The sequence below is a fragment of the Chelonia mydas genome, chromosome 23 (genome assembly GCF_015237465.2).
Source record: "Chelonia mydas isolate rCheMyd1 chromosome 23, rCheMyd1.pri.v2, whole genome shotgun sequence".
NCBI classification, from domain to species: domain Eukaryota; kingdom Metazoa; phylum Chordata; order Testudines; family Cheloniidae; genus Chelonia; species Chelonia mydas.
In genome coordinates this window covers 9698362-9723485 of record NC_051263.2, presented here as the reverse complement: position 1 = coordinate 9723485, position 25124 = coordinate 9698362, and the positions used below count along the sequence as shown (strand labels likewise).

Genomic DNA, 25124 nt, shown 5'->3' with positions numbered 1-25124 from the left:
GGTCATCATCAAGTGATCCATCCCCTGTCACCCATTCCCAGCTTCTGGCAAACAGAGGCTAGGGACACCATCTCTGCCCATCCTGGCTAATAGCCACAGTGGTTCTAATTGTCTCCTTGATGGATCTCAGTCGCTTGGCATCCATCACACCCACTGCCTCTTTGGGGAAGCTAAAAACTGCAGAGATTGGAACTTCAGGTGATGATGAGCCAAACTGATGAGTTCAACAGATTGAAATGCACACGTCCAGCAAATCTAAGGCTCTGTTAACCCCCAAAGAGTTCCCAGCAATCAGCTCTCAAAGCCATTCATTGACTGAAGAGGACATGCTGTGGCCATTGAACCTGAGCTACCCCCATGCATTTTAGCCTGAGCCCAACTTGGGACAGCTTTCAGACAGTGCGTGTGATGCGGTTTTCTTGCATTCTGCATGAATTCGCCTTGGAGGTTTCGCACAGATACCAGAATTTCTGGGTTAACAGCAATATTTTAAAGTGCTCTCAAATCCACATGCAAATTCTGGCTCGGCCCCACCCCCTGAGCCAGGAGCTGGCAATAGCAACTTGGAATAGGTCGGTAAAGGCAATGCAAAGGGAAGGGGCAGATTCTCCATCTCTGGAAGTCTTCACGCCAAGACTGGATGTCTTCCTGGAAGATAATTTAGTCAAGCACAAGGTATTCAGATCAATTGTCAGAACCATGGGCCTTGAAGCCAGGGCCACGGGAGCAGCCACACTTCAACCTTCCACTTGGCAGCCTGCTAACTGCTGACCAGGATCCCGGAAGCCGAGACCCAATCTGAGGCTTCGCTCCTGACAGCCACTTGGCAGAGTCCCAGAGCTGCCAATTGGGCTGCTGACCCTACTTAAACCAGCAACAGGAACAGGAAGCTGTCTGAATAACTGGGATCCACCCTACTCTGGATTGTGTATCTTGTGGCTCTCATGCCCAATCCTTTGGCTTGACTTCTGGAGGCCCTGACCTGGCTTGGCTCCTGGCATCTGAGCTGTGGTTCTTTCTGATTTGTCGCCTGCCTTTGACCCCCTGGTATCCTGACTTCGACTGACTCTGGTTACCAACTTGTGGTTCTGAACTCTGGTTTGTCTCCTGCCTCTGATCTCCCCGGATCCTGACCCAGCTGGCTCTTGACTCCTGACTGTGGACCCCAGCTCTGACCACTGGATCTGGTTGTCCATGACCTAGCCCTGACATCAACCCAACAATAACTGGATGAAGTTCTATAGCCTAACAGTCCCTCCTGGCCTTAGAATCTGTAAATCTATACGAGCTATCGGAATGCCAGCATTTCTCCGCATGCCCTCCAGCTGTGTGCACTGTGTCAGTGGCAACTGTAATTAAATGGTGGAGGGATCAGTGGAGCAGCTTGGCAGAGTTGTGACTGGGATAAAAGACAGGTGTATGTCGACCCTGAGGGAACAGGTATGCCTCACGTAAGTGCTGATTATTGTCGGTTGTGTCAGTAAAGGTGCACAAGGGTGTGTCCTTGCCACAGGGATTGTCAGCAGTGTGGTGGCGTACACGCAACGGTGAAGGGGTGGCAACAGTTTGCAAGTCTGAGCTGGTTTGTGTGGATTGGGCTCGCCGGTTCAGGGCAGGAAACTTCCATTCGCTACACCAGACCCGAACCCAAGTTTGGCCTTTGCAAAGAGAAGGTGTGAGACTCTGTGCCATGCTGCTCCTGTGCTCTGCTCCCAGAGCGCTCTGTGGCGTGGAGGGCAGAGTGCTCGTGTATGTGTCATTGGTACGTGGGGACGTTGCTGAAACAGGGCAGAGCTGGAGTGGCACTGTGTGGGTGGCGTGAACCTTAACTCTTCATTTCTCCTTCTAAGAACCGAGGGAACAGGAATCCTTACCCAGCGAGGTCACATTCTCATAGTTCTCCTGCATGATGTCTCTGTAGAGGGCTCTCTGAGTGGGGTCCAGCAGAGCCCACTCTTCCCTGGTGAAATACACGGCCACCTCCTCGAAGGTCACCAGCCGCTGAAAGAGCAAGAGCCCCCTACTCAGTGCTTGCCCCCCATCACAGGAGAAAAGGGCCAGCCCTACCCCACTCACAGCAGACAGGAGACTTGGCGGGGAGGAGACCTCTCCCCACTCCCAGAAGAAAGAGGGGGAAGGGGTCTTTGCATTCATCACCAGAGGCAGATCAGAGGGGCCAACTTTCTAATTTCCCCCAGGGGGCTCGATCCCTGCTTTACCCCAGGCCCTGGCCCCACCCCCACCTCGCCTCTTCCCACCCCTCCCCCTTCCTGGGCCTGCTTCACCCCGCCCCGTTCCACCCCCTCCCCAGAGCACGCCCTGCCCTTGCTCTGCCTCTTCCTGCCCCAGCTCCTCCCCACCAGCGCTGATCCTTGGCGGGTGGGAGGTGCTGGGAGGGGGGGAGGAGCTGAGCACAGGGGCTGTTGGTGGGTGCTGAGCACCCACTAGTCTTTCCCTGTGGGTGCGCCAGTCCCGGAGCACCCACGAAGTCGCTGCCTATGAGGCAGATACAGGAAACAGAGCTGCTAGCATGGTGCAGGGACAGCTCCCTGGTAGGAATCCCAACACCCTTCCCATTGCCATCAGCTGGATGTGAGGGGATGGGTTATCTCCCCTACACCTCACTGGGCGGGGGGGGGTCCCCTTCATATCTCACAGCAGCCCCTGGTTAGTAGATTCACACTCCAGCACTTAGAGGCTGGGGAGTTTTCCCAGGGCAGTCCAGGGGGTTGTTTCCTGTTCCACAGTTCAGGGCTTTTATACCCCCAAACAGAGGTGCTGGAACAATTGTTATAGTGGGGGAGGGCTGAGAGCCATTGCACCAAACTGTAAACCCTGTATATGATGGAAACCACTTCAAGCCCACACCCCCTAGTTCCAGTCCCCCTGCCCCCAAACCTCCTGGGCCTGTTCCTAGGACCCAGCCCCTCCCTTTCTCCACCTCCCCCACCTCCAGGCCGAACTGCCCAGCAGATCCCGTCTCCTCTCTCACGCAGGAGCCCACCAGCATCCTTACCTGAACTGGCTCCACGGCAGCCATTTCCCTGCCCTGTCGCCGGGGGAGAGGGGATGAGCAGGAGCGAAACGGGGATGTTCTTCTGCAGCCTGCCAGGACAAAAAGGGCAAGTGGGCAGATTGCAGAAAAGGCTTTATTTTAACTGACCTCCTGATTCCCCACAGGCTCTTTCCCGGCAGAGCTGTTCTCGACTCTGCCATGCAGGGGAAACGCCTGGTCGCCTCATTGCAGAGCAGACCTGGCCCCTCTCACCAGCACTAAACCCAGGGAGACATTTTTAAACCCTCCCCAGGAACAAAGTCTCTGAATCAAATACTAACCATATGCTGATGCCTGTGTTAATCTGGAGTTGCTCCTTGTCCTTCCCTTCAGTGACTGGATTAACACTAGTTTCAGTGAAACAAGAAACATGGCTTTGGAGAGATGAGGACAGAATCCGTTTCAACAGGTCACATCTGGGATAAGACCTCAGGGCAATAGTTTTCCCTCCAAAATGTGAAGGGGCCAGTGCAGCAAAAGTTGGGGTGATTGTGATAGATCTGGCTATTTCCTTGGCAAGTGTTACGGAATGAAGTAAGTATCTTTGGAGACCTTTGTAGGAAATGCAGAGGTTTTGTATTATTGTAGGCCAGGTAGACCAAAGGACTATATTGAACAAGGTGGCCGACAAGAATGGTCTTTTGGGACAAGATGTGTGAACTGGATTTCCTGGGAAATATCTTGAATGCAAATCCCCCACCACAGTTTATGGAAATTCCCAGCCTTCTGAAGCTATGCCCTGAGGAGTGGGCCTTTGTCTGCTGGCCACCTGTTATCTGAGGCCAACATCAAAGGCCAAATCTGTATAGAGGCAAGGCTGAACTATTTATGGTTGTTCTGGTTCTAGTTAAGGCTATTATGAACTTGTAACAACAGAAAAAAAGCTGAGTGGAGTTTGAGGGCCTGGCTCCTTTTAGAGCCCTTGCTGGAGCTGGAGCTGGGGGTGGGGGCTGATTTCTGGTAAGCTTATGAGCATGCATGTAGGTTTTTATTGTTTTTACACTGCTGATAGCCTCTGGAGACAATGCAAAGTGCAGACACTGGCCTGTTTACGCAGCGTGGCTTGCTGGTGATACCACAATGTAGGCAGGGAGCTGTGCAGCCAGGAAACACTCTGGTCAGGAGGAAGAGAAACACTGGACACTGCATTAGAGAGGTGCTGGTTGGGAGCCAGAAGCCTAAAAGTGGGTGCCCTTGGTGGACCATGCAGTGGAGATACATGTGCAGTTGCCCTGAACTGTGAAAGTGATTTCCTATCCGTATTTGCTAAACGGAGAGAACATTAGCTCACCACCTGCTGGCCACTCACACAGGGAGCACTGGGTGATGCTTTTTTCACCGGAGAATGGCGGGTGTGAAATTTCCATGCCTTCACTGGCTAACAGTGGCCACTGATCCACCCCAGAGGCGGCTGCATCTCAGCCCTGGGGAAAGCAAACCCTCATGGAGACCATTTGCCATAAGGTTTGGGGATACTTCTGGTTAGGCATAGTGTTTAAGGCCAGAAGGGATCAGCAGATCATCTGGTCTGACCCCTGTATATCGCAGATCACCAGCACCATGCAGCGTCATCACACTAACCCAGAGACTGAAATTAGACCCCACCATATCAGCCCATGGGAAAATCAACTATTATGTTCCAGAGGGAGAGACTAGGAGAGAGTGAGGACCACCGATGTCTGAGCCCTCTACAATGGCAGGGAGATGATTCAATGAGATACACAAAGACAATCCTGGTGACTGACCAGCACCCAACACTGCAGAGGAAGGTGAAACCCCCAGGGTCACTGCCTGTCTGTCCTGGGGGAAATTCCTTCCTGACCCTATCCACTCAGAGCCTGAGCAGGTGAACAAGAACCAGCCAGCCAAGCACTTGAGAGAGAGAGAGAGAGTGCTCAGTGCCACCTCAGAGGCTTGGGCCTCCCATCCAGCATCCCATCTCCAAACATGGCTGTCTCTTACAAAAATCAAATCCCATGGGGAAAAAAACAGAACGAAACATTAACTGTGGCAAGTCACAGGAAGTATAATTAGGCAGGGAGGCCAAAAACGAATCTGAAGAACAATTAGCAAAAGACACACAAACTAAGAGCAATTGTTTTTAAAGTACATCAGAAGCAGGAAGTGGCTAGTCAGTGTGGCCACTGGACTATCAAGGTGCTACAGGAGCACTCAAGAAAGACAAGAAGCTAAATGAATTATTTGCATAGGACTTTACTGCAGAGAACGTGAGGGAGATTTTCACACCTGAGACATTCTTTTTAGGTGGCAAATCTGAGGAACTGCCCCAGACTGAGGTGTCAATAGGAGGTTTTGGAAGAAATTGATAAATTAAACAGTAATAAATCACCAGGGCCAGATGATAATCAATCTAGAGTTTTGAAGGAACTCAAATGAAATTTCAAAACCACTAACTGTGGTATGTTACTTACTGCTTAAATCAGCCTCTGTACCAGATGACAGGTTTCAGAGTAGCAGCCGTGTTAGTCTGTATTCGCAAAAAGAAAAGGAGGACTTGTGGCACCTTAGAGACTAACCAATTTATTTGAGCATAAGCTTTCGTGAGCTACAGCTCACTTCATCGGATGCATTCAGTCTCTAAGGTGCCTCAAGAACTCCTTTTCGTTGTACCAGATGAGTGGAGGATCGCTAATGTAATGCTGATTTTTAAAAAAAAGGCTCCAGAGAGGATCCTGGCAATTACAGGCCACTAAACCTTACTTTACTACCAGACAAATTGGTTGAAACTATAGTAAAGAACAGAATTATCAGACAAATAGAAGAATATGTTAGGAAAGAGTCAACATGGCTTTTTGTAAAGCGAAATCATGCCTCACCAATCTATTAGAATTATTTGAGGGCGTCCACAAACGTGTGGATGGGGTGATCCAGTGCATGTAGTAACTTGGACTTTCCGAAAGCATTTGACAAAGTCTCTCACGAAAGGGTCTTAAGCAAAGTAGGGAGTTCTGGGACAAGCGGGAAGGTCCTCTCCTGGATCAGTAATTGGTTAAAAGATGTGGGGGAGGGGGAGAAGGAAAGGTAGGAATAAATGTTCAGTTTTCAAAGTGGAGTAAGGTAAATAGTGGGGTCCTCCAATGATATGTACTGGGTCCTGTGCTGTTCAACAGATTAATAAGTGATCTGGAAAAAGGGGTAAAGAGTGAGGTGGCAAAGTTTGCAGATGAAACAAAATTACTCAAGATGTTGACTGTGAAGAGACACAAAAGTGGATGAATGGGCAACACAATGGCAGATGAAATTCAATGTTGATAAATTCAAAGTAAGGCATATTGGAAAACATAATTCCAAATATACATGTAAAATGATGGGGTCTAAATTAGCTGTTACCACTCAAGAAAGAGATTGTGGAGTTCTCGTGGATAGTTCTCTGAAAACCTCCATTCAGTATGCAGCAGCAGTCAAAAAAGCAAACAATGTTAGGAATCATTAGGAAATGCAAGTAGGTTTTCCCTTTAGGAAAGGGATAGATAAGACAGTAAATACCATAATGGTACTATATAAATCCACGGTATGTCCGCATCTTGAATAGTGTGTGTGCTTTTGGTCACTCCATCTCAAAAAAAAGATATATTAGAATTGGAAAAGTATAGAGAAAGACAAGAAAAATGATTCAGGGGATGGAACAAGCTTCTGTATGAGGAGAGAATAAAAAGACAGGGACGGTTCATCTTAGAAAAGAGATGACGAAGGGGAGTTATGATGAAGAGCTATAAAATTATGAATGGTGTGGAGAAAGTGAATAAGGAAGTGTTATATACTCCTTCACATAACATAAGAACCAGGGGAACCTAACGAAATTAATAGACAGCAGGTTTAAAACAACATACGGAAGTACATCTTCACAAAGCACACAGTCAACCGGTGGAACACATTGCCAGAGGGTGCTGTGAAGGCCAGAAGTATGAATGGGCAGGGGCAGCAGGTTTGTAGAAATTTTGGTGGTGCCCAGAACGGCCAGAGCCTGCCACCCCCCAAACTCTGCCCCCCTACCTGCCTAAGGTTCTGGGAGGGAGTTTGGTTGGGGGGGAAGGAGGTCTGGGGTGCAGTCCCTGGGCTGGGGCAGGGGATTGGGGTGCAGGATGAGTGAGAGGTTGGGCTCTGGGAGGGAGCTTGGGTGTGGGAGGGGGGTCTGGGGTGCAGGCTGTGGGATGGCGTTTGGGTGTAGTCTCTGGGCTGGGTCAAGGGTTGCAGGCTCTGGGAGGGAGTGCGGAGGGCTGGGGTGCAGGCTCCGGGAGGAAGTTGGGGGCAGGAGGGGGCGTGTGGGAAGGGGGTGGGGGTGCGGGCTCTGGGACGGAGTTTGGGTGCTGGGTGCAGGCTCCAGGCTAGGGCAGGGGGTGGGTGTGCAGGAGGGGGTGAGGGGTGCACGCTCTGGGACAGAGTTTGGGTGCAGGCTCTGGGCTGGGGGTGGAGGTGCAGGCTCTGGGAGGGGGTGCAGAGGGAGGGGGTGCAGGCTCTGGGAGGGGGTGCAGAGGGAGGGGGTGCAGGCTCTGGGACGGAGTTTGGGTGCAGGCTCTGGGCTGGGGGTGGGGTGCAGGCTCTGGCAGGGAGTTAGGGGGTGCAGAGGGAGGGGGTGCAGGCTCTGGGACGGAGTTTGGGGCCAGAGGGTAGGGATGGGGCTGCAGGCTCTGGGAGGGGGTGCGGCGCTCACCGAGGGCTCCTAGGCAGGGCGGGCCGGGGGTCCCCATGCCCTGCTACCCCCAGGCACTTCCCCTGCAGCTTCCCATTGGAAGGCAGGGGTGCTTGGGGTGGGAAACAGATCCCCCCCCTGCCCACATGGAGTGAGCAGGCAGGAAGCCACTCAGCTCCGCTGCGCTGCCAGTGGTAAGTGGGGGCCCTGGGCTGTTTTAAATGGCCTGGGAGATGCATGGGGGGGTGGGGGGAGGCAGAAGGCGGGGCCGAGGGAGAGAGCCGGCCTCAAACAGTGCTGGAGCCGGATACGTTAATTGTATGTTAATAGTTCATAATAGGAATAGAAGCAAAAATTGAATGAATTTCTTATCAGTATTTCATCAAGAGAGAGAAAAACCCCCAACATTTGATATGCAATCCTTGCAATATTCAAGAATTTGAGGAAAGGGCAAAATCTGAGGAGATTTTAATGTTAACATTTTATAATGAGAGAGAGATGGAAATATCGCAGGGGCTATTAAATTAGTAATAGATAACTAGAGAGAAAATGGGGCAAGACTTAGGGTATTTTATATCAATCTTGGGGAGTTTTATATCAGAATTGGGGAGAAGTGGGTCAAAAACTAAATATTTGATAATAAAGAGAAACAGTAAAACCTGAAGGCATTTTACATCCATATTCAATGAGAGAGAAAAGTGGGAACACGTGAAAGGATTTTATATGGCTGTTTGTAACCAAACAACCACCCTGCCCCCCCCCCCCAATTCACATGATGAGCAGCGAGTCCTTTGAAAAGCTGCTTTAAGAGGACAAGGCAGGGGAATACGGAGCCAGAGGGAGATGGGCAGGCGACTGGTGGGAGCTGCATCAGGCAGTTGTGGGGGGGCAGTAGCTGGGACTGGGTAACCTGAGTCTGAGTCTCCACTGGGGACTCTAGTTCCTCTCTTCTCCTCCTCTGCATTTTCCATGCCCGACGGCTGGCAGAGAATGGCCTCCCCATCCCATCCCACCCCACAGGCAGCCAAGTCACAAGGCTCTCCCAAGCAGCACCCTCTAACCATCTAACCCCCTTCCCATCTGGGGAATGACTCAGGACAACAATTTCCTGCCTAAACAAGGACAATCTGCTGCAGAGAAAATAGGCAGGGAAATATCCAAAATCTGAGGAGATTTGAAATTGACAGTGGAGAATTAGAGAGAAAATGGGGCAAAATCTGAGGAGAATAGAAAAGGGGTCAGTAATTTGAGAAAAAAGTGTGTGTGGGGGGAAATCTACATGGATTTTACCTCCATATTCGAAAATTAGAGAGAAATGGGGGAGAATTGGAGAAAATTTTATCAGTATTTGGGAGTATTTGGGAAATGGTCAATTCTGAGGTGATTTCATCCTCCCTTGTCCCTGCGATTCTATTCTATGTTCTCTTCTCCTCTCGCTGTAATTTCCTGACTACATAGAGATAGTTAAATCTACATTTCACGCTGTCTCTCTCCCCTGTCCCTTTAATCTCTTTTATTTTGTCTCTCTTCCCTTCCTCACATCCCTACCCCCAACACAAAGGGGAAAACCCACTGGAGACAGGTCTCCTTGCTCCCCCCCACAATCCCAGTTTTGCTCCTGGGGCAGATCCTGGCAAGACCTGAGAGCAACAGTGTCACTGTTGTTAACACAGCTCCAGTGACTCCTGCAGGAGCATTAGCAACAAGGGAGCAGATTCCGAGGCCGTGAGATGTGACATTCCAGGAGCATTTGTGCCTGTCCAGTCCCCAGCACGTTCACTGAGGTTTCTCTCCATCACCTGGTGTCCCCGGCTCAGGGGTTGAAGTCAGCAGAGCCGGGAGCTGTCCTAGGGGGCTGGTTCCAGCCAGAGAAAGTCCCCACCTACTGCTGGGCTGAGGGTACGTTGCTGGGGCATCTTGCCGTGGTGTGGGAGAGGCAGCAGGGGCCTGTGCTCTTGCAGCCATTATAGACAGGAGTTGCTGGACCAGCTCTCTCTGTTGGGCTCTGTCCTCCTCCCTTAGCTGCCGTTCCTGTTCCAGGAACTGCTTTGCAAGTGCCTGCTCCCTGGCTGAAACGCTTGCCTCCAGCTGGATGGCGAGCCTCAGCCTCTCCACCTGCCTCTCAGCACGCCATTGTTCCAGTCTTTCATCCCTCTGCTTCTGGTACTGCACCTGCTGCTCTACCCTCTGAAGAACATGGAGCATAACTTCATCACGGAAACGCTTTCTTTTGGAACGGTCCGCGAGCGTACGCTGGGTCAGGGATGGAGTTCCTGAAGAACAGCAGGCCGTGTAGCCTGAGGGTCCTGAAACAGGACAAGAAAGAGAGGGTAGGTGTCTAAACTAGCTCAGCAGAGGAGACAAAATCAGTAACTGAGGAATCCCAAGGACATAAAATGTAACAGTTCTGAAGTGAACCTACACATATTGTGAAGGGGACGCTTCAGTCCACACGCTGTTTCTTGACACAGCCTTGTTAATCACAGTGACAGACGTGCAGAAGCAATGGGTAAGTTTAAAATTAAAACCTTTACTCTGCTTCATAAAAACCTCGTAACTTATTGTCATATGGGGGAGGGGTGTATAGCACCCTCGCTGCAAAAGGCTTTTTCTGTCACTTCAGATCTTTCCTATTTCAGAAGGCATAACCGTCCTTGTGGTGCCCTAGTGACAGAGAGAGGTTATTCCAAGCTGCTGGAGGGAAACCCACAGTGTAAGCAGCAGAAGTATTCAAATGTATAGTGACTGGAGGGGGCCTGGAAAATTCGCTCTTCCATGCAATCTATCTAGAGTTCCTGCTTCAGGAGAAGTTTGCAGCTATCAGCAGCTAGGCTTGGGTCAGAATCCATGAGGGAATTAACATGATGCTGTGTTAGCTCACACATGGCTTATCCCGTTATTACTGTATGCAACATTTTCTGAAATCTGCAACTTTACTCCACCCTTGCATGGATTATCTCTAACTGAAATGGACTAGATTTGGACATATAGAATACTGTTTCCCAAATACACACACTCAGTTCACTGTTTACAGGCAGCTGCACAGACCTAGGAGTGATTGTAGAGTGGCAAATTTCTAATTACTGAAAGGAAAACAAGAATGACCATAGCAAATCACTGTGTCTTAATACTTAAAATAACCATTACAGCTGTGTATGGAAGTTTGAAATTCCAAGTCACCCTGCGAACTCCACGCTGGGGCAGGGGAAGTGGGGGCGCCTAGGGACTGTGATACAACCCGCCGTTACTAGCCAAACGCTGGTAGCCAGGGGTAGCTTACTGGTTTTGCATTGCTTCTTAAAGCAGAAATCGCTCCCATTACTGTAATAATCCACTTTTAATTGGAATCATACACTTACCGGCGGGTTCTAGGGCTGCTTCTGGCTCCACCGGGTTCTCAGCAGACTTGGCAGAGGGCTGTTCTTCAGAGGCAGGAAGATCAAACAGCTCTTCTGAGTAGGGACTGAGAATTTGCTCTTGATCCTGATCCACAGCCTGCTCTGGAACTGGTTGCATTAAAAATGTCACTTCATGATCCTGGCTGGGAGCCGGCTCCCGCCTGCAATCAGACCCCAGGCTGGATTCGGGGGCCAACAGGGCACCGTCCGGGCTCACCAGGTCGTCATGAAGCACGGTTGGCTCTGTGCTGGGCACAGTGCTCAGGACCCGGTCAAAGTCATCATAAAATGGGCATGTCATTGGTGAGTTGCCCGAGAAGCGATTCTTATCCCTGGTTTTCCTGTATTCTCTCTTTAGCCTTTTAATTCGCTCCCTGCACTGATCACTTGTCCGGAAAATCTGCAGAGCGGCCAGCTTTTTAGAGATCTGCTGGTACAGGTGGTCATTCCTGGTGCTTTTGCTGAAATCCACAGTTTTACTGGCCTCACACCACAGATTCACCAAAATCTGGCTGTGCTCAAGTGACCAGGAAGCAGCTCGCTTTACAAAAGGCTTGAATGGATCAGTCTCCATTGCAAACCCTGGAGGATTTCTCACCGTGTGCTTGCAGAGCGGTGCTCAGAAGACAGTGGGTTAACGCTGGCTTGCTGCCATTCGGAAGGGGGGCTTCCGTTTGCAGTAGAGTGCATTGCAGATTGCTGGCATAGAGAGGACTAAGGAAGTTGTCCCAATGACCCCTGGGATATATCCCGCAGACTCCCAAGACCTGAATCAAGCCAGGGTCATGTCTACACTGCAAAGCAATAGGGCTCAGACCTCCAACCCTTCAGGGTCCTGGGACCCTGGGTTCAAGCCCAGGGTTAGCACAATTGCAGTGTGGAAGCTAGTGGGGTTTGCATTGAGCCTGAGTTTACATTGCAGTGTAGAGATAGCCCTGGTCACTTTCCTGTTCCCAGGGCATTCACTCTCCTGTAGCTGGATTGGCTCCTACAAGGGCTAACAGGAGCGAAAGCCGTGTGTGTGCGTGTGTGTGTGAGAGAGAGAGAGAGTAACGCAGCAGCTCTGGGACTCACAGATGCAGGAGGAAGAGCAGAGACGGGGGCTAGTTCCCTCTGGAGAAAGTCCCTGTCCCAGTGTGTGTGGCAGGCTGCAGGCCAGGTTGGAATTGAAGGAGACAGGAGGGGCTGGAACAGCTGGGAGCAGGGGGTGCTGGCAGGAAGGAAGCACAAAGAACGAGACACCGGGCAGCTCCTGGCTGTGGGTGCTCTGTGAAACACAAGATGCTGCTACCTCCAGTGTGACTGGGGAGCCCTGGCAGAGCAGCTGCTGCTTTCCCAGCCAGGTCTGTGCTGGGGAGAGATCTTCATTAAAGTTCTTCCTGTGCTCAGCTGAGGTGGGGACTTTCTCCAGCTGGAACCTGCACCCCCCTGCTCCCCCAAGAGCTCTGCCATCAGCAGCCCCTGAGCCGGAGACACCAGCTAATTGAGAGAGACCTTGGAGAAAGGGCTGGGGATGGGCAGGAAAGTGTCTTTCAGAGCTCACAGCCCCTGGGAACAGGATGGGTAAGGAGGAAGGGAGTCTGCCCAGCCCAAGGTTGCCCATTCTGAGCTGCTGTCCCCCCGATCTGCCCAACACAGCTCCCGTGTGCTGCAGGTTACCTGCCCACCCCTGCTGCTGCGCCCTCCCTGCTGCCAGGGAGTCTGCTTCTTCCATACCCCCCTCTTAAAGCAGCTCCCCAAAGGGCTGCCTGCTGCCCATGTTAATGGCAGTGGTGGTGGGAAACTACCACTGTCTGCTTGTTTATTGAATGTTCATGTACAATCCCTTCTAACTTTCCCACATATTTAATATTGAGATCAAATCCCTTTACAGCATGGTGTTTTTCTCTCATATGATCAGATATTTTATTTGTATCCTATTTTCTCCCCATGTCTCAAGGATTGTTATAAACTGTCCTAAAATTTTGCCCTACTTTCTCTCTGCCTCTCTATTCCTTATTTAAGTGTCCTGAGATTTTCTCCGTCTCTGTTATAAAATATTAACATAAAATCTCAGAATTTTCCCTTTTCTCAAATTCTTGAATATTGATAGAAAATCCTTCCAAATATTGCCCTTTTTCTTTCTATTTATGAAATAATTATCAGAAATTCACTCAAATTTTACTTCTTTACCTATTATTGACTCAAAGTATTAAATCCCTCATATTTTTCCACTTTCTTTTCTAATTTATGAAAATTGATCCAAAATTCTTTAGATATCCACCCTTCTGTCTTTAACAACTGAACATTGATATCAGCTGTCAGATTTTGACCCCCCTTCTCTCCCCCCCCAGTGACATAAGTCACATCGACTTTCAGGGCTGTCTACACTGTGCGATGTCAGCGAGAGCGTCTGCGGCTGACATCGCATGTCTTCACCAGATGCGCTACATCAATGCAGCTGCATCCATGGGTGGCTCCAGCATTTGGAGGCTGGCCCAAGTGCCAGAAGCTCCACCGGTGCCCAGACGGTGGTCCCAAGGCCCTGCCCCGCCCCCATGTGGCCTCCTCCCCTGAGGCCCTGCCCATGCTCAACCTCCGCTCCACCCCAGGTCCCACTCCCGCTCAGCCCTCTCTCCCAAGGCCCCCCGCCCACCCACCGAGTCCATCCTCGCCTCCTTCTCTGAGACCCCACCGAGTCCCGAGACACCCACCACTCTCTGTAACCCCCACACCTCCTGGGTATGGTGTTCTGTGCTATCTAGTGGCACAAAGACCACGTAGAGAGAGAGATTAAATGAGTTTGTTCTACAGCCTTAGCTAACAACCAGTTGGCTTTTAGCTCATGCGGTAGAGGCTCATGCACTAAGCTCCAGAGGCCCCAGGTTCGATCCCCCCTGCCCGACGACCAGGGTCTGTTGGTGTTACACCTCCTTCCCCCTGTCCCCTCCGCTGCCACTCGCCGAGTCCCTCCTCTCCTCCACCCCTGTCCCCAAGGCCCCCCTGCCCACCTCTCGCCGAGTCTCCCCCCCCGCCCCCCGGCCTCAAGATCCCGCTGCTCGGGGGAGGAGGCCAGGGGGTTGAGGGTGGAGCAGAGGAGGAAGTCGGGACTCAGCGAGCGTTGTGGTAAGTGGGGGGGGTCACGGGAGAGGAGAGTGGAGGAGGGGAGAGACTGGGTGAATGGCAGCATGGGGGGCCTCGCGGGAGGGGCGGAGCAGGGACGGGAAGAGGTGAAGCGCTTGGGGGACCACCGGACGAAAAGCAGGAGGGGGCCTTGGGGACAGAGCACAGGCTGGGCCACCACAGCCCAGGTGTCTGCTCGCTCAAAGGCAGCAGTGGATCGGTGGCTATGCCGCAGGGGAGTCTTAGCATCCCCTGGCCTATTATACCCATTGTCTACGGCTGCACTGATGTAATGTAGCAGTGAAGATAAGCCCTGGGTTTTTGCTGCCCCAGGCACTCCCCAGAGTGGGTGACAATCTCCATGCTACTGTATTAACCCCTCACTTTCCCATCACCATGTTCACTGGAAGTGTCTCAAAACCCCACGACTAATGAGCTCCATGACAAGTTGCTTCTCCCAGCACTGAGATGTAGCCACCTCTGGGGTGGGCCCCTTGTGGCCTTTATTTGCCAGGGATAGGGCATGTGACCAAGTCACCTGGTACTGGACGCCATCATAGAATACCAGTGTTTTTCCACTGAAAGCCTTGGGAACTAAAGAGGGGAGACAAAGGGTTCCCGCCGTATGCAAAAGCTATTTAAGGCAGGGGAGTGACATCATCGTGGTTCATTCTTCTCTGACTCCCTGCGCAAAGGAGACTGCAGGAAACAGCTGAGAAACAAGGACTGAACTGGGGAGAAGGGCTGAACCCAGGCTAGAGGGAGGTCTAGCCTGCGAAATACACATCACTCCTGACCCGCAGCCCCAGCAGACGATGCGCCTCACTCCTGACCCGCAGCCCCTCACCCCAGCAATGCACTTCACTCCCTACGCACAGCCCCCACACCATTGATGCGTATCATTCCTGACTCACAGCATCCCCAGCTCCTGACCAGCATCCCCAACAAACAATGCACTTCATTCCCAATTCGCAGTTCCCCTGCCAATGCCCCTCACTCCTGACCCGCAGCCCCCCCACTCGAACAATGCACCTCACTCCCAACTCGCAGTCCCCCATCGTGATGATGCATCTCACTCCTGACCTGCAGGCCCCCACCACAATGATGCACCTCACTCCTGACTCACAGCCCCTCACCTGTACGATGCTCCTCATTCCATGACTGCAACCCTCTCCACAACAATGCACCTCACTCCTGCCCCAAAATGCCCCCAGATGATGCACCTCATTCCTCTTGACCTGCTGCTGGCAGACAGGGAAGAATTGGCGAAGTAGAATTGGGTGGCAACCTGGGCAGCGGTGACCATGAGATGGTCGAGTTTAGGATCCTCACAAAAGGAAGAAAGGCAAAATATGGACCCTGGACTTCAGAAAAGCAAACTTTGACTCCCTCAGGCAACTGATGGGCAGGATCCCCTGGGAGAATAACATGGGGGGGCAAGGAGTCCAGGAAAGCTGGCTGTATTTCAAAGAATCCTTATTGAGGGTGCAGGAACAAACCATCCTGATGTGCAGAAAGAATAGCAAATATGGCAGGCGACCAGCTTGGCTTAACAGAGAAATCTTCGGTGAGCTTAAACACAAAAAGGAAGCTTACAAGAAGTAGAAACTTGGACAGATGACTAGGGAGGAATATAAAAATATTGCTCAAGCATGCAGGGATGTAATCAGAAAGGCCAAAGCACAGCTGGAGTTGCAGCTAGCAAGGGATGTAAAGGGTAACAAGAAGGGTTTCTACCTGTATGTTAGCAACAAGAAGAAGGTCAGGGAGAGTGTGGGACCCTTACTGAATGAGGGAGGCAACCTAGTGACAGATGATGTGGAAAAAGCTGAAGTACTCAATGCTTTTTTTGCCTCTGTCTTCACAGGCAAGGTCAGCTCCCAGACTGCTGCACTGGGCAGCACAGTACGGGGAGGAGGTGAGCAGCCCTCAGTGGTGAAAGAACAGGTTAAGGACTATTTAGAAAAGCTGGGCATACACAAGTCCATGGGGCCGGATGCAATGCATCCGAGGGTGCTGAGGGAGTTGGCTAATGTGATTGCAGAGCCATTGGCCATTGTCTTTGAAAACTCATGGCGATTGGGGGAGGTCCCGGATGATTAGAAAAAGGCAAATATAGTGCCCATCTTTTAAAAGGGGTAGAAGGAAAATCCTCACCTCAGTCCCCAGAAAAATTATGGAGTAGGTCCTCAAGGAATCCATTTTGAAGCACTTGGAGGAGAGGAAGGTGATCAGGAACAGTCAACATGGATTCACCAAGGGCAAGTCATGTCTGACCCATCTGATTGCCTTCTATGATGAGATAACTGGCTCTGTGGATATGGGGAAAGTGGTGGACGTGATATATCTTGACTTTAGCAAAGCTTTTGATACAGTCTTCCACAGTATACTTGCCAGCAAGCTAAAGAAGTATGGATTGGATGAATGGACTGTAAGGTGGATAGAAAGCTGGTTAGATCGTCAGGTTCCATGGGTAGTGATCAACAGGTCAGTGTCTAGTTGGCAGTTGGTATCAAGCGGCATACCCCAGGGGTTGGTCCTGGGGCCAGTTTTGTTCAACTTCTTAGTTAATGATCTGGATGATGGGATTCCTTGCACCCTCAGCAAGTTCGCGTCTGACACTAAGCTGGGAGGAAAGGTAGATATGCTGGAGGGTAGGGATAGGGTCCAGAGTGTCCTAGGCAAATTGGAGGATTGGGCCAAAAGAAATCTGATGAGGTTCAACAAGGACAAGTGCAGAGTCCTGCACTTAGGATGGAAGAATCCCAGGCACTGCCACAGGCTGGGGTCCGACTGGCTAAGCAGCGGTTCTGCAGAAAAGGACCTGGAGATTACAGTGGACAAGAAGTTAGATATGAGTCAGCAGTGTGCCCTTGTTGCCAAGAAGGCTAACGGCATATTGGGCTGTATGAGTAGGAGCATTGCCAGCAGATCGAGGGAAGTGATTATTCCCCTCTATTCAGCACTGGTGAGGCCACATCTGGAGTACTGCGTTCAGTTTTGGGCCCCCACTACAGCAAGGATGTGGACAAATTGGAGAGAGTCTAGTGGAAGGCAATGAAAATAGGGGACTGGGGCAAATCACTTATGAGGAGAGGCTGAGGGCACTGGGCTTATTTAGCCTGCAGAAGAGAAGAGTGAGGGGGGATTTGATAGCAGCCTTCAACTCCCTGAAGGGGGGTTCCAAAGAGGATGGAGCTCGGCTGTTCTCAGTGGTGGCAGATGGGCTCAAGTTGCAGTGGGGGAGGTCTGGGTTGGAAATTAGGAAATACTATTTCACTAGGAGGGTGGTGAAGCACCGGACTGGGTTACCTAGGGAAGTGGTGGAATCTCCTTCCTTAGAGATTTTTAAGGCCTGGCTTGACAAAGCCTTGGCTGGGATGATTTAGTTGAGGTTGGTCCTGCTTTGAGCAGGGGGTTGGACTAGATGACCTCCTGAGGTTTTTTCCAACCCTAATCTTTTATGATTCTATGATTTATGAGGTGGCGGGGGAGACTTACTAGGGTTTCCATGGGCAGGAGGAGGGGGTGCCGTTACCCGCTGACAGATGCTCACACGGGATCCCCAGTGACGGGCTCTCAGCTGAGTCTCTCCAAAACCCTCTTCATAGCATTAGCCCAGCCCCTCCCCTGGCCACACTGACCCTGTGGGGAGGGGAAGGAGCAGGATGGGGAGGGCAGGCTGGCAGCCTCCAATTCCTGGCTGTGCCAATGGCAGCTGCTGATCTGGGCCAGAGGGGGAGCTCTGGGGCTGGGGTGTGCATGGTTTGCTGCAGAGCTTGGCACCAGCTCTGAATATGGACCTGTTTCCCGAGCTAGCCTGGCCATGCCACTGGAGGCCCTGGGGAGACACAGGACACTGGTGCTGATGGCTCAGGCTCGGTGTTGTGGAGACCACAGGCCTGGCCCTGTGGAACCGTGTCAGGCTTTGAGGCCTGACCCAGTAATGGGGTCACACCTGGAGGACCAGTTAGGGCATGGACCAGACCCTGTGGCTCCAGGACACCCAGCCAGGCCCGGGGCAGGACAGACCAGCAGAGCCACAGCGTGATGGCAGCACAGAGCCTGGCAGGGCTGCGATTGGGGGGGGGGTCACCTAGGAGGGGCTCAGCTAAAGGGCAGAGGGGAGACGGGGGCGAAGCCGAGGAGCTGGAGGAGATTGCAGCTGAGGTGAAGAGACTGCCATGCCAGAGGGGTGGGGAGGGATGGGGCCCAGTAACCAACCAGCACCAGGCCCAGATCGTCTGCACCTCGGGCTGGACTGGCCAGAGGGCCAAAAAAGGTCCTAGCTTTGGGTGCTCCCTGCCTCCCAGGGAACCCTCTGGCTGGTTCCTCTCTGCAGACCCCATGGCTGGGGGGAGGGAGGGTCCCAGTACCCCCAAAGTGGAGGCAGAGGCGCCATTTCAGATTCGGGGTGGGGAGGAGGGCAACTTTAACCATGATTCCAGGGACTCCTTTCTACTGCATCAATAATCCCCAGTCACTTAAAAACTAGTTCAAAAGTATCTCTATTTATTTCAACAATTGTTTTTATTAATACTATGGTCTGTACCTTTAAAAAGAGTCACTATCTAGAGCAGGGGTCTCAAACTCCCAGCCTGCAGGCCATCTGCGGCCCAAGGACCTCCCCAATGTGGCCCGCGGGGCTCAAGCACTTTTGAGGCTGGGTGTCTCCCTTGGCCCCACCTGCCGCCTCCAGGTGCTCCCCCTGGGCGATTTACAGCAGTGCACGGAGGCCCCCTGGCCCGCCCCACCTTGGAACCCCAGGTAAGCACAACACCCCCTGACCCCCTCCCAGAGCTTGCATCCCCACCCCCTCCCCACATACCCCCTCCTACCGCCAAACTCCCTCCCAGAGCCTGCACCCCTCCCCCCTCCTAGAGCCTGCAACCCCACCGCCTCCTCCTGCACCCCCACCCCCTGCCCCAGCCCAGAGCCTGCACCCAGCACCCAAACTCCAGCCCAGAGCCTGCACCCCAGACCTCCTCCCCCACCCAAACTCCCTCCCAGAGCCTTAGGCAGGTGGGGGGCAGAGTTTGGGGGGGCAGAGTTTGGGGGGGGGCAGGTTCTAGGTGGCACGAGTGACAAGATTGGCCTGCCGGAAGGATTTGAGGACTGGGACTGGCCCTACGGTAAATTGAGTTTGAGACCCCTGATCTAGAGTGTAATTAAATGATGGATGTTAGCAGCATAGATCTGTAACAAACACATTTTGTCAGCCAAATTGTACAAATTGTTCAGACTGGCTGGGGGTTCTGTTCACTGAAGGGTTTATACAGATAGTTCTGATAAACTCAAAGGATTAAGTTGGAGGGAGGTTTCTAGTGTGCTGTGGTGAGGACTTGAGAGAGTAAACGTCACCTCCATGAAATTCATGAATGGTCCTCAAGTTTGTGAGACTCTGCCACCCTCAGAAATGTTAAACAGTAAGTACCACAGACAGGAGCGGCTTGACCATGGCGCCAGGGCGCTGGGCCCACGCTCCGAAGGGGCCCCAGCCAGCCACTCTTCTCCACCCCCTGCTCTCTCCTGCATGGCAGGCTCTGCTGGCAACCAAGCTCCCGCGTCCCCGGCCTCTTCCCCCAGCTTGCTACTTCCATCCCTCTCCCTGCCACCGATCAGCTGTTTCCAGACCCGGGGGGGGGGGGGGGGGGGGCGAGTGGAGAAGAGGCAGGGGCATGACCTTGGGGAAGGGGATGGAATCGGGGCATACCCCCGGGGCAGGGGTCTGGGAGCACCCCCACGACCCCAGCCCAACCTCCCATCCCTCTGCCCTGACTCCTCCACCCCCCTCATGCCCCCCCAGCCCTCAGCCCTGACTCCTGTAGCCCCCCACACTCACCCTGCCCTGACTCCTGCACCCCCACACACACATACCCTGCCCTGACTCCTGCACCACACATACATACCCAGCCCCCCCCCAACCCTGCCCTGACTCCTGCACCCCACACACATACCCAGACCCCCCAGACCCCATGCCCTGACTCCTGCACCCCCCTCCCACACACCCAGTCCCCAGTCCTGACTCCCGCAATCCACACACACATCCCCACCCCTACTCCTGCACCCTCTCCCCCACATACCTACCTGCACCCCTCACACCGAATGGGAGCTGCCCCAGGTAAGCGCTCCACACCCCAACCCTGAGCCCCCTCCCTCATTCTACCTCCTGTTCAGACCCTGCACCCCAACCCCCAGCCTGTTCCTGCACCCTAACTCCCTCCCAGACCTTGCACCCCCAGCCCTGTGCTCAGAGCACCCCCACCCTCAGCTCAGTGCAGAGCGAGATGAAGAGAATGGGCTAGAACCAGAGCGAAGGTAGGTACCCCCTCTATGTGGGCAGGGGTGGGGGGGACCCTGTTTACCCCCTCCCCAGCCCTGCTGCGCTTGCAGTTTACCCCCAGTCCCTCTCTTGCTCCAAGGACAAACCCTAGCTCCCACCCCATTGTGCTTTTGCCCTCAGCCCCTGCCTTGCTCCAGTCAACAGGGACTAATCTTCCCCCCATTCTCCGCTGCGCTCATCTTGCCCCCTGGTCCCTGCCTCGCTCCAGCTGGGGACCAATCCTTACCTCACCCCCACTCCCATGCCCAACTGTCAGGGTGGATAAAAATCAATGCCTTTTTAAAAAAAAAAAAATCAAATACTTGGATTTTTTTTAATTTAAATTGGATTTTTGAGGAAAAAATATCTAAAGATAGTTTTAATTAAGGTACATTACATCTCGTCATGGAATAGGGATTATAAATTCTAATTCTATAGTATGAGACAATATATTAATGTAATGTTTAAGAAAAGTTTTGTAAATGAGTTCCAATAGTTCATGGATTAGGGACCCAATCTTATGGGGTTCCACAGGCTTCTGTATAGATTATTTAGGTGAATTTTTCTATCTACCCAATGGGACTCAGTGCTCAGTCTAGAAGATACCATCAGAGATGCTTAGTTTTGCAGTTCTCAAACGGTGGATTTGTGTCTCCAGAGGTAACATGCTTGTTAACAGCAAAAATGTTTTAAATAAATAATATATAGAGGTGAGAAATAACAGACTTCAACCCTATTGATCCTCTGCAAATTTGTGTATACAGGTGTGATGAAGTGGGACTGTTCTTAATGTTTCCTCTGAATAGTGTGGGCGTGCCTCAGTTTCCCCTATGCAGTTCTTAAGTATCTAGGTGGTGGGGTAAGGGTGTATGATCATTGCAGAGCCCTAGAGGGCAGGTGTGTGCAGGGGTCTGGACACAGAGAATGGCCGACACCCTGTTTCCTGGCAACTGATGGCCTGGCCCTTCACCCCTGCAAGGTGAGAGTGAAAGGGTTGGAGAACAAAAGAATCAGGTACCCTCCTGGCCCGGGAAAGGGACAAAGCCCAGAGGAGGAGGGGCTGGAGAGAGTTTCTGTTTGGGGCTGGCTGGGGACATGGAGTGAAGTGCAGACGTGGTTGTCTGGCTCACTGCCCCCCAAAATGGACCCAGCTGAGCGGTCCTGTTCTCTGCACCTTCAAGCTCTGTTTTAGACCATGTTCCTGTTGTCTAATAAACCTCTGTTTTACTGGCTGGCTAAGAGTCACGTCTGACTGCGGAATTGGGGGGCAGGACCCTCTGGCTTCCCCAGGACCCTACCTGGGCGGACTCGCTGTGGGAAGCGCACGGAGGGGCAGAGGATGCTGAATACTCTGAGGTCAGACCCAGGAAGGTGGAAGCTGTGTGAGCTGTGTGTCCTGAAGACAGGCTGCTCACAGAAAGGAGACTTCCCCAGAGTCCTGCCTGGCTTCATGGGGAGCAGTTCCAGAGCATCGCCCAGGGACTCCGTGACAACAGGGTCAACCCCTTACCTCTCTTTAAAAGTGAAAAGTTTCAAAAAGTTCAATGAATATAAGATTGTTGGGGGGCAGACTAGATCTGGACAAGGAAAAGAAGTCTGGAGATAAATGTGTGAAGTGAGGGACATATGCTTTTTTGTTAAACTATTATGTTTGATGTTGAAGAAAAATATCCAGAATACTTAACGTTGTTGTTTTAAATAAAACAATTTAAATATCTGTCTCGTGATGTTCTCCTCCTAATACAGCCTGGCAAGAAAATCCTCCAACTATTAATGATTAACCTGTTGAATTGGAGATAGTTCACCTCCCGATAACTTCATAAATATCTGCTTCAGTTACCTTTGGTAAATGAAATAACCAAACACTCATTCATTTTGTTATATAGCTGTAAAACTAGTCTGAAAAGTTTTCAAAATAAATCACAGTTTAAAAATGTATAGTGTTTACCTTCAAAAAATGAAACCTACATCTATCTCTGAGTTGTGAAAAATGTGTATTAAGGCTATAACAACCAACAAAAATACACTTTTATGTAGAAAACCATGATTAGATGGAGTCTTCCTGATTCGTGATTTAAATCAAATCCACCCTGTCCGCTGTGCTCTTGCCCCGGCCTCTTCATTCCCCAGGAGGGCCCACAAATATGTTTGGCGCCAGGCCCACAAAAAGTTAATCCGGCCCTGACCACAGGAGATAAGAATATTTACCAGTTGGAAGAGAAGGAGATACAGCAGAGCGCTGCAAAATGGCTGCTTGAGGGCAGCAGTTGAGGGGCAGCAGCCCCTCAAAAGTAGGGTGACCAGATAGCAACTGTGAAAAAACAGGACAGCGGTGGGGGGTAATAGGCGCCTATATAAGAAAAAGTCCCAAAAAATGGGACTGTCCCCTTAAAAATGGAACATCTGGTCACCCTACTCAAAAAGGATCTGGGGAGAAGGTCCTAGAAAAGTGCAGCCCCGCTCCGGGGAGATTTGGTAAAATCCAGGCATTCCCAGAAGAACTGGTGTTTCTGTGTCACAGCCGATGGGCCTGACCCCCGAAGCCCATTGCTGGCAAAGGAAAGACTCCTACAGACAAGTGGGACGAAGTGGCCGCACGAGGGTACTGCCAGTCACTGCAGAATTAGAGAGCCGGAAAAAATTAGAAGGGTTTAAGTGTAATTTGAACAATATTTGTGGTGGGGGCAGCACACGCTTGTGTCTTCACAGCAGGGAAAGATTCCAGGTGGCCAGTGAATTTGACAAGGGGCTGCCGAAGTTCCCAGGGCTGCTGTTGGCTCTGCCAGATACACCGCTGCGTTCCTACTCGCTGAGCAAAGAATAGCCACGGGAGGGGTTGCGGGAGGGGAGGAGTAAGCAACAGTTGCTCCTGGCAGCTGAGGGGAGGGGGAAGGAGTAAGCAGCATTGCTTCCAGCTGGTGGTACTAAACTAGCCCCCCCCCCCCCCCCCCCATCACCCGGGAAATGGCGCCCCTGGTGACAGCAAGGAAGAGGGAGACGTGCAGAAGGGAGTGGGACGACTCATACCAGATTGCCCAGTTTTTGTGCCTGAACCATTTGCAGGGGCTGAGGGGTGGTTGGAGCACCTAGACAAAGCTAAATCAGATTAACTCCACTTAAATTCTGAAGAAGAGCATCCACACAGGGGTTTAATGCGGTTTAACTAATCCACTTTAAAAGGTAATTGGGATTAACTTTCTTGAGAGCCTCCGTGTAGAACAGCTGTAGGTTCGTGTTTTCTAGCTTCTTTTTACAGCCATAAGGGTGAGGAACTGGCTTTTATTTAAAAACGAAAGCTGAGATTCTCATTTAATCCCATATAACTCCAGGAGTTGGCGTGTTAAGAAAAACATCAAATATTGCGACACGCCTGATAAAATCCCACAAGCTGGCAACACTGTGTAATCCTGCTGCTGTGTGTTACAAACCTGCTGCCATGTGCTCCTAGCTATTGAGGGACTATTGTGACTAAGTGTTCATGTTTGGGACCCTTATTGTTAGCTTGTGGGGCCCAGTTGAGCAGTTTGTACCTTGGGGATTTATTTCTAACTAGCCAGTTCCCGCAGTGTGGGGCTGGATCGGAGCCTGAGACCCCTATAAGGTAAAAGCCCTGTAGCCCAGTGCCCTGAGCCCCCCAAACCACAATGAAGTTTCATTTCTGGCTGACACTGGAGGGTTGAAGCCCTGGCTCTCTGGTCTCTGTTTTTAGCTGAGGCTGGCATGAGATTACTTGCTGGGTAGGGGTGTCAGGATGTTGTCAGGATTTAGGGGAACAGAACCAGAGTGGGAGAATTTTTTTTTCCTGTTGAGAAACCAGCCCTTTCCTTATGCTGACTTTCAGAACAATCTGTTGAGGGGATGGTCACAGGGATATTACGTGGGTGCTGATTGCAGGGGAGGTGTCTGTGAGACAATCTGTCTGTTACAGTCAGCTCCTGAAGTGAGCTGTAGCTCACGAAAGCTTATGCTCAAATAAATTGGTTAGTCTCTAAGGTACCACAAGTACTCCTTTTCTCCACAGGATGTAGAAGTTCATGAAACCTGATGTAGAGTTCAAAAACAAGACAAATTTTCACAGTTGCATTTATTGCTTTGGCCAGTAGATGGCGGCATTAATGTGTGTCTGGAAAAAATAGAGAGTCACGGTGGGGGAGGTAATATTGTTTATTGGACAAACTTCTGTTGGTGGGAGAGAAGCGTGGGAGAGAAGCTTTTGAGCTTGCACAGAGCTCTTCTTCAGGTCTGGGCATGGAAACACATGGAAACAATAGGTAAGGTAGACTTTTGCAATGGGATTGTTGCAAAGCCCCATCTACTGGGTGGGAAGGTGCCTTCACCTGGAAAAGGCTGAAGAGGTCAGAGATGAAACATTACCAGGATTTTTTTCTTATCTCTGCTCCCCTATTTTAAGAATTGTGTATTGTCTATAAACCCCACAATGGACCCTGGTGCCGCCATTGACGTTCCCAGATCTGAAATGCAGCTAAGTGTGTATCGCTGAAGGCCCTGTGTAGACATTAGACATCCCAGGGGGGCATGTGTCCTTCCAGTGGTGGGAAAGACCCCTGCACCCTACATAGGTTACCCCTGACTGCA

General features: G+C 51.5%; 1 protein-coding gene across 1 annotated transcript; it reads right to left on the bottom strand.

Moving 5' to 3' along the window:
- Positions 1-392: 392 nt before the first annotated feature.
- On the bottom strand, positions 393-11793 carry LOC119564399 (trihelix transcription factor DF1-like). Its single transcript, XM_037884727.2, has 4 exons — positions 11066-11793; positions 9506-10012; positions 3017-3105; positions 393-470 (listed from the first exon to the last, which is right to left on the bottom strand). The coding sequence occupies exons 1-4, from the start codon at positions 11676-11678 to the stop codon at positions 393-395; spliced, it is 1287 nt and encodes a 428-aa protein (XP_037740655.2). The 5' UTR covers positions 11679-11793.
- Between the last annotated feature and the right edge of the window lie 13331 nt (positions 11794-25124).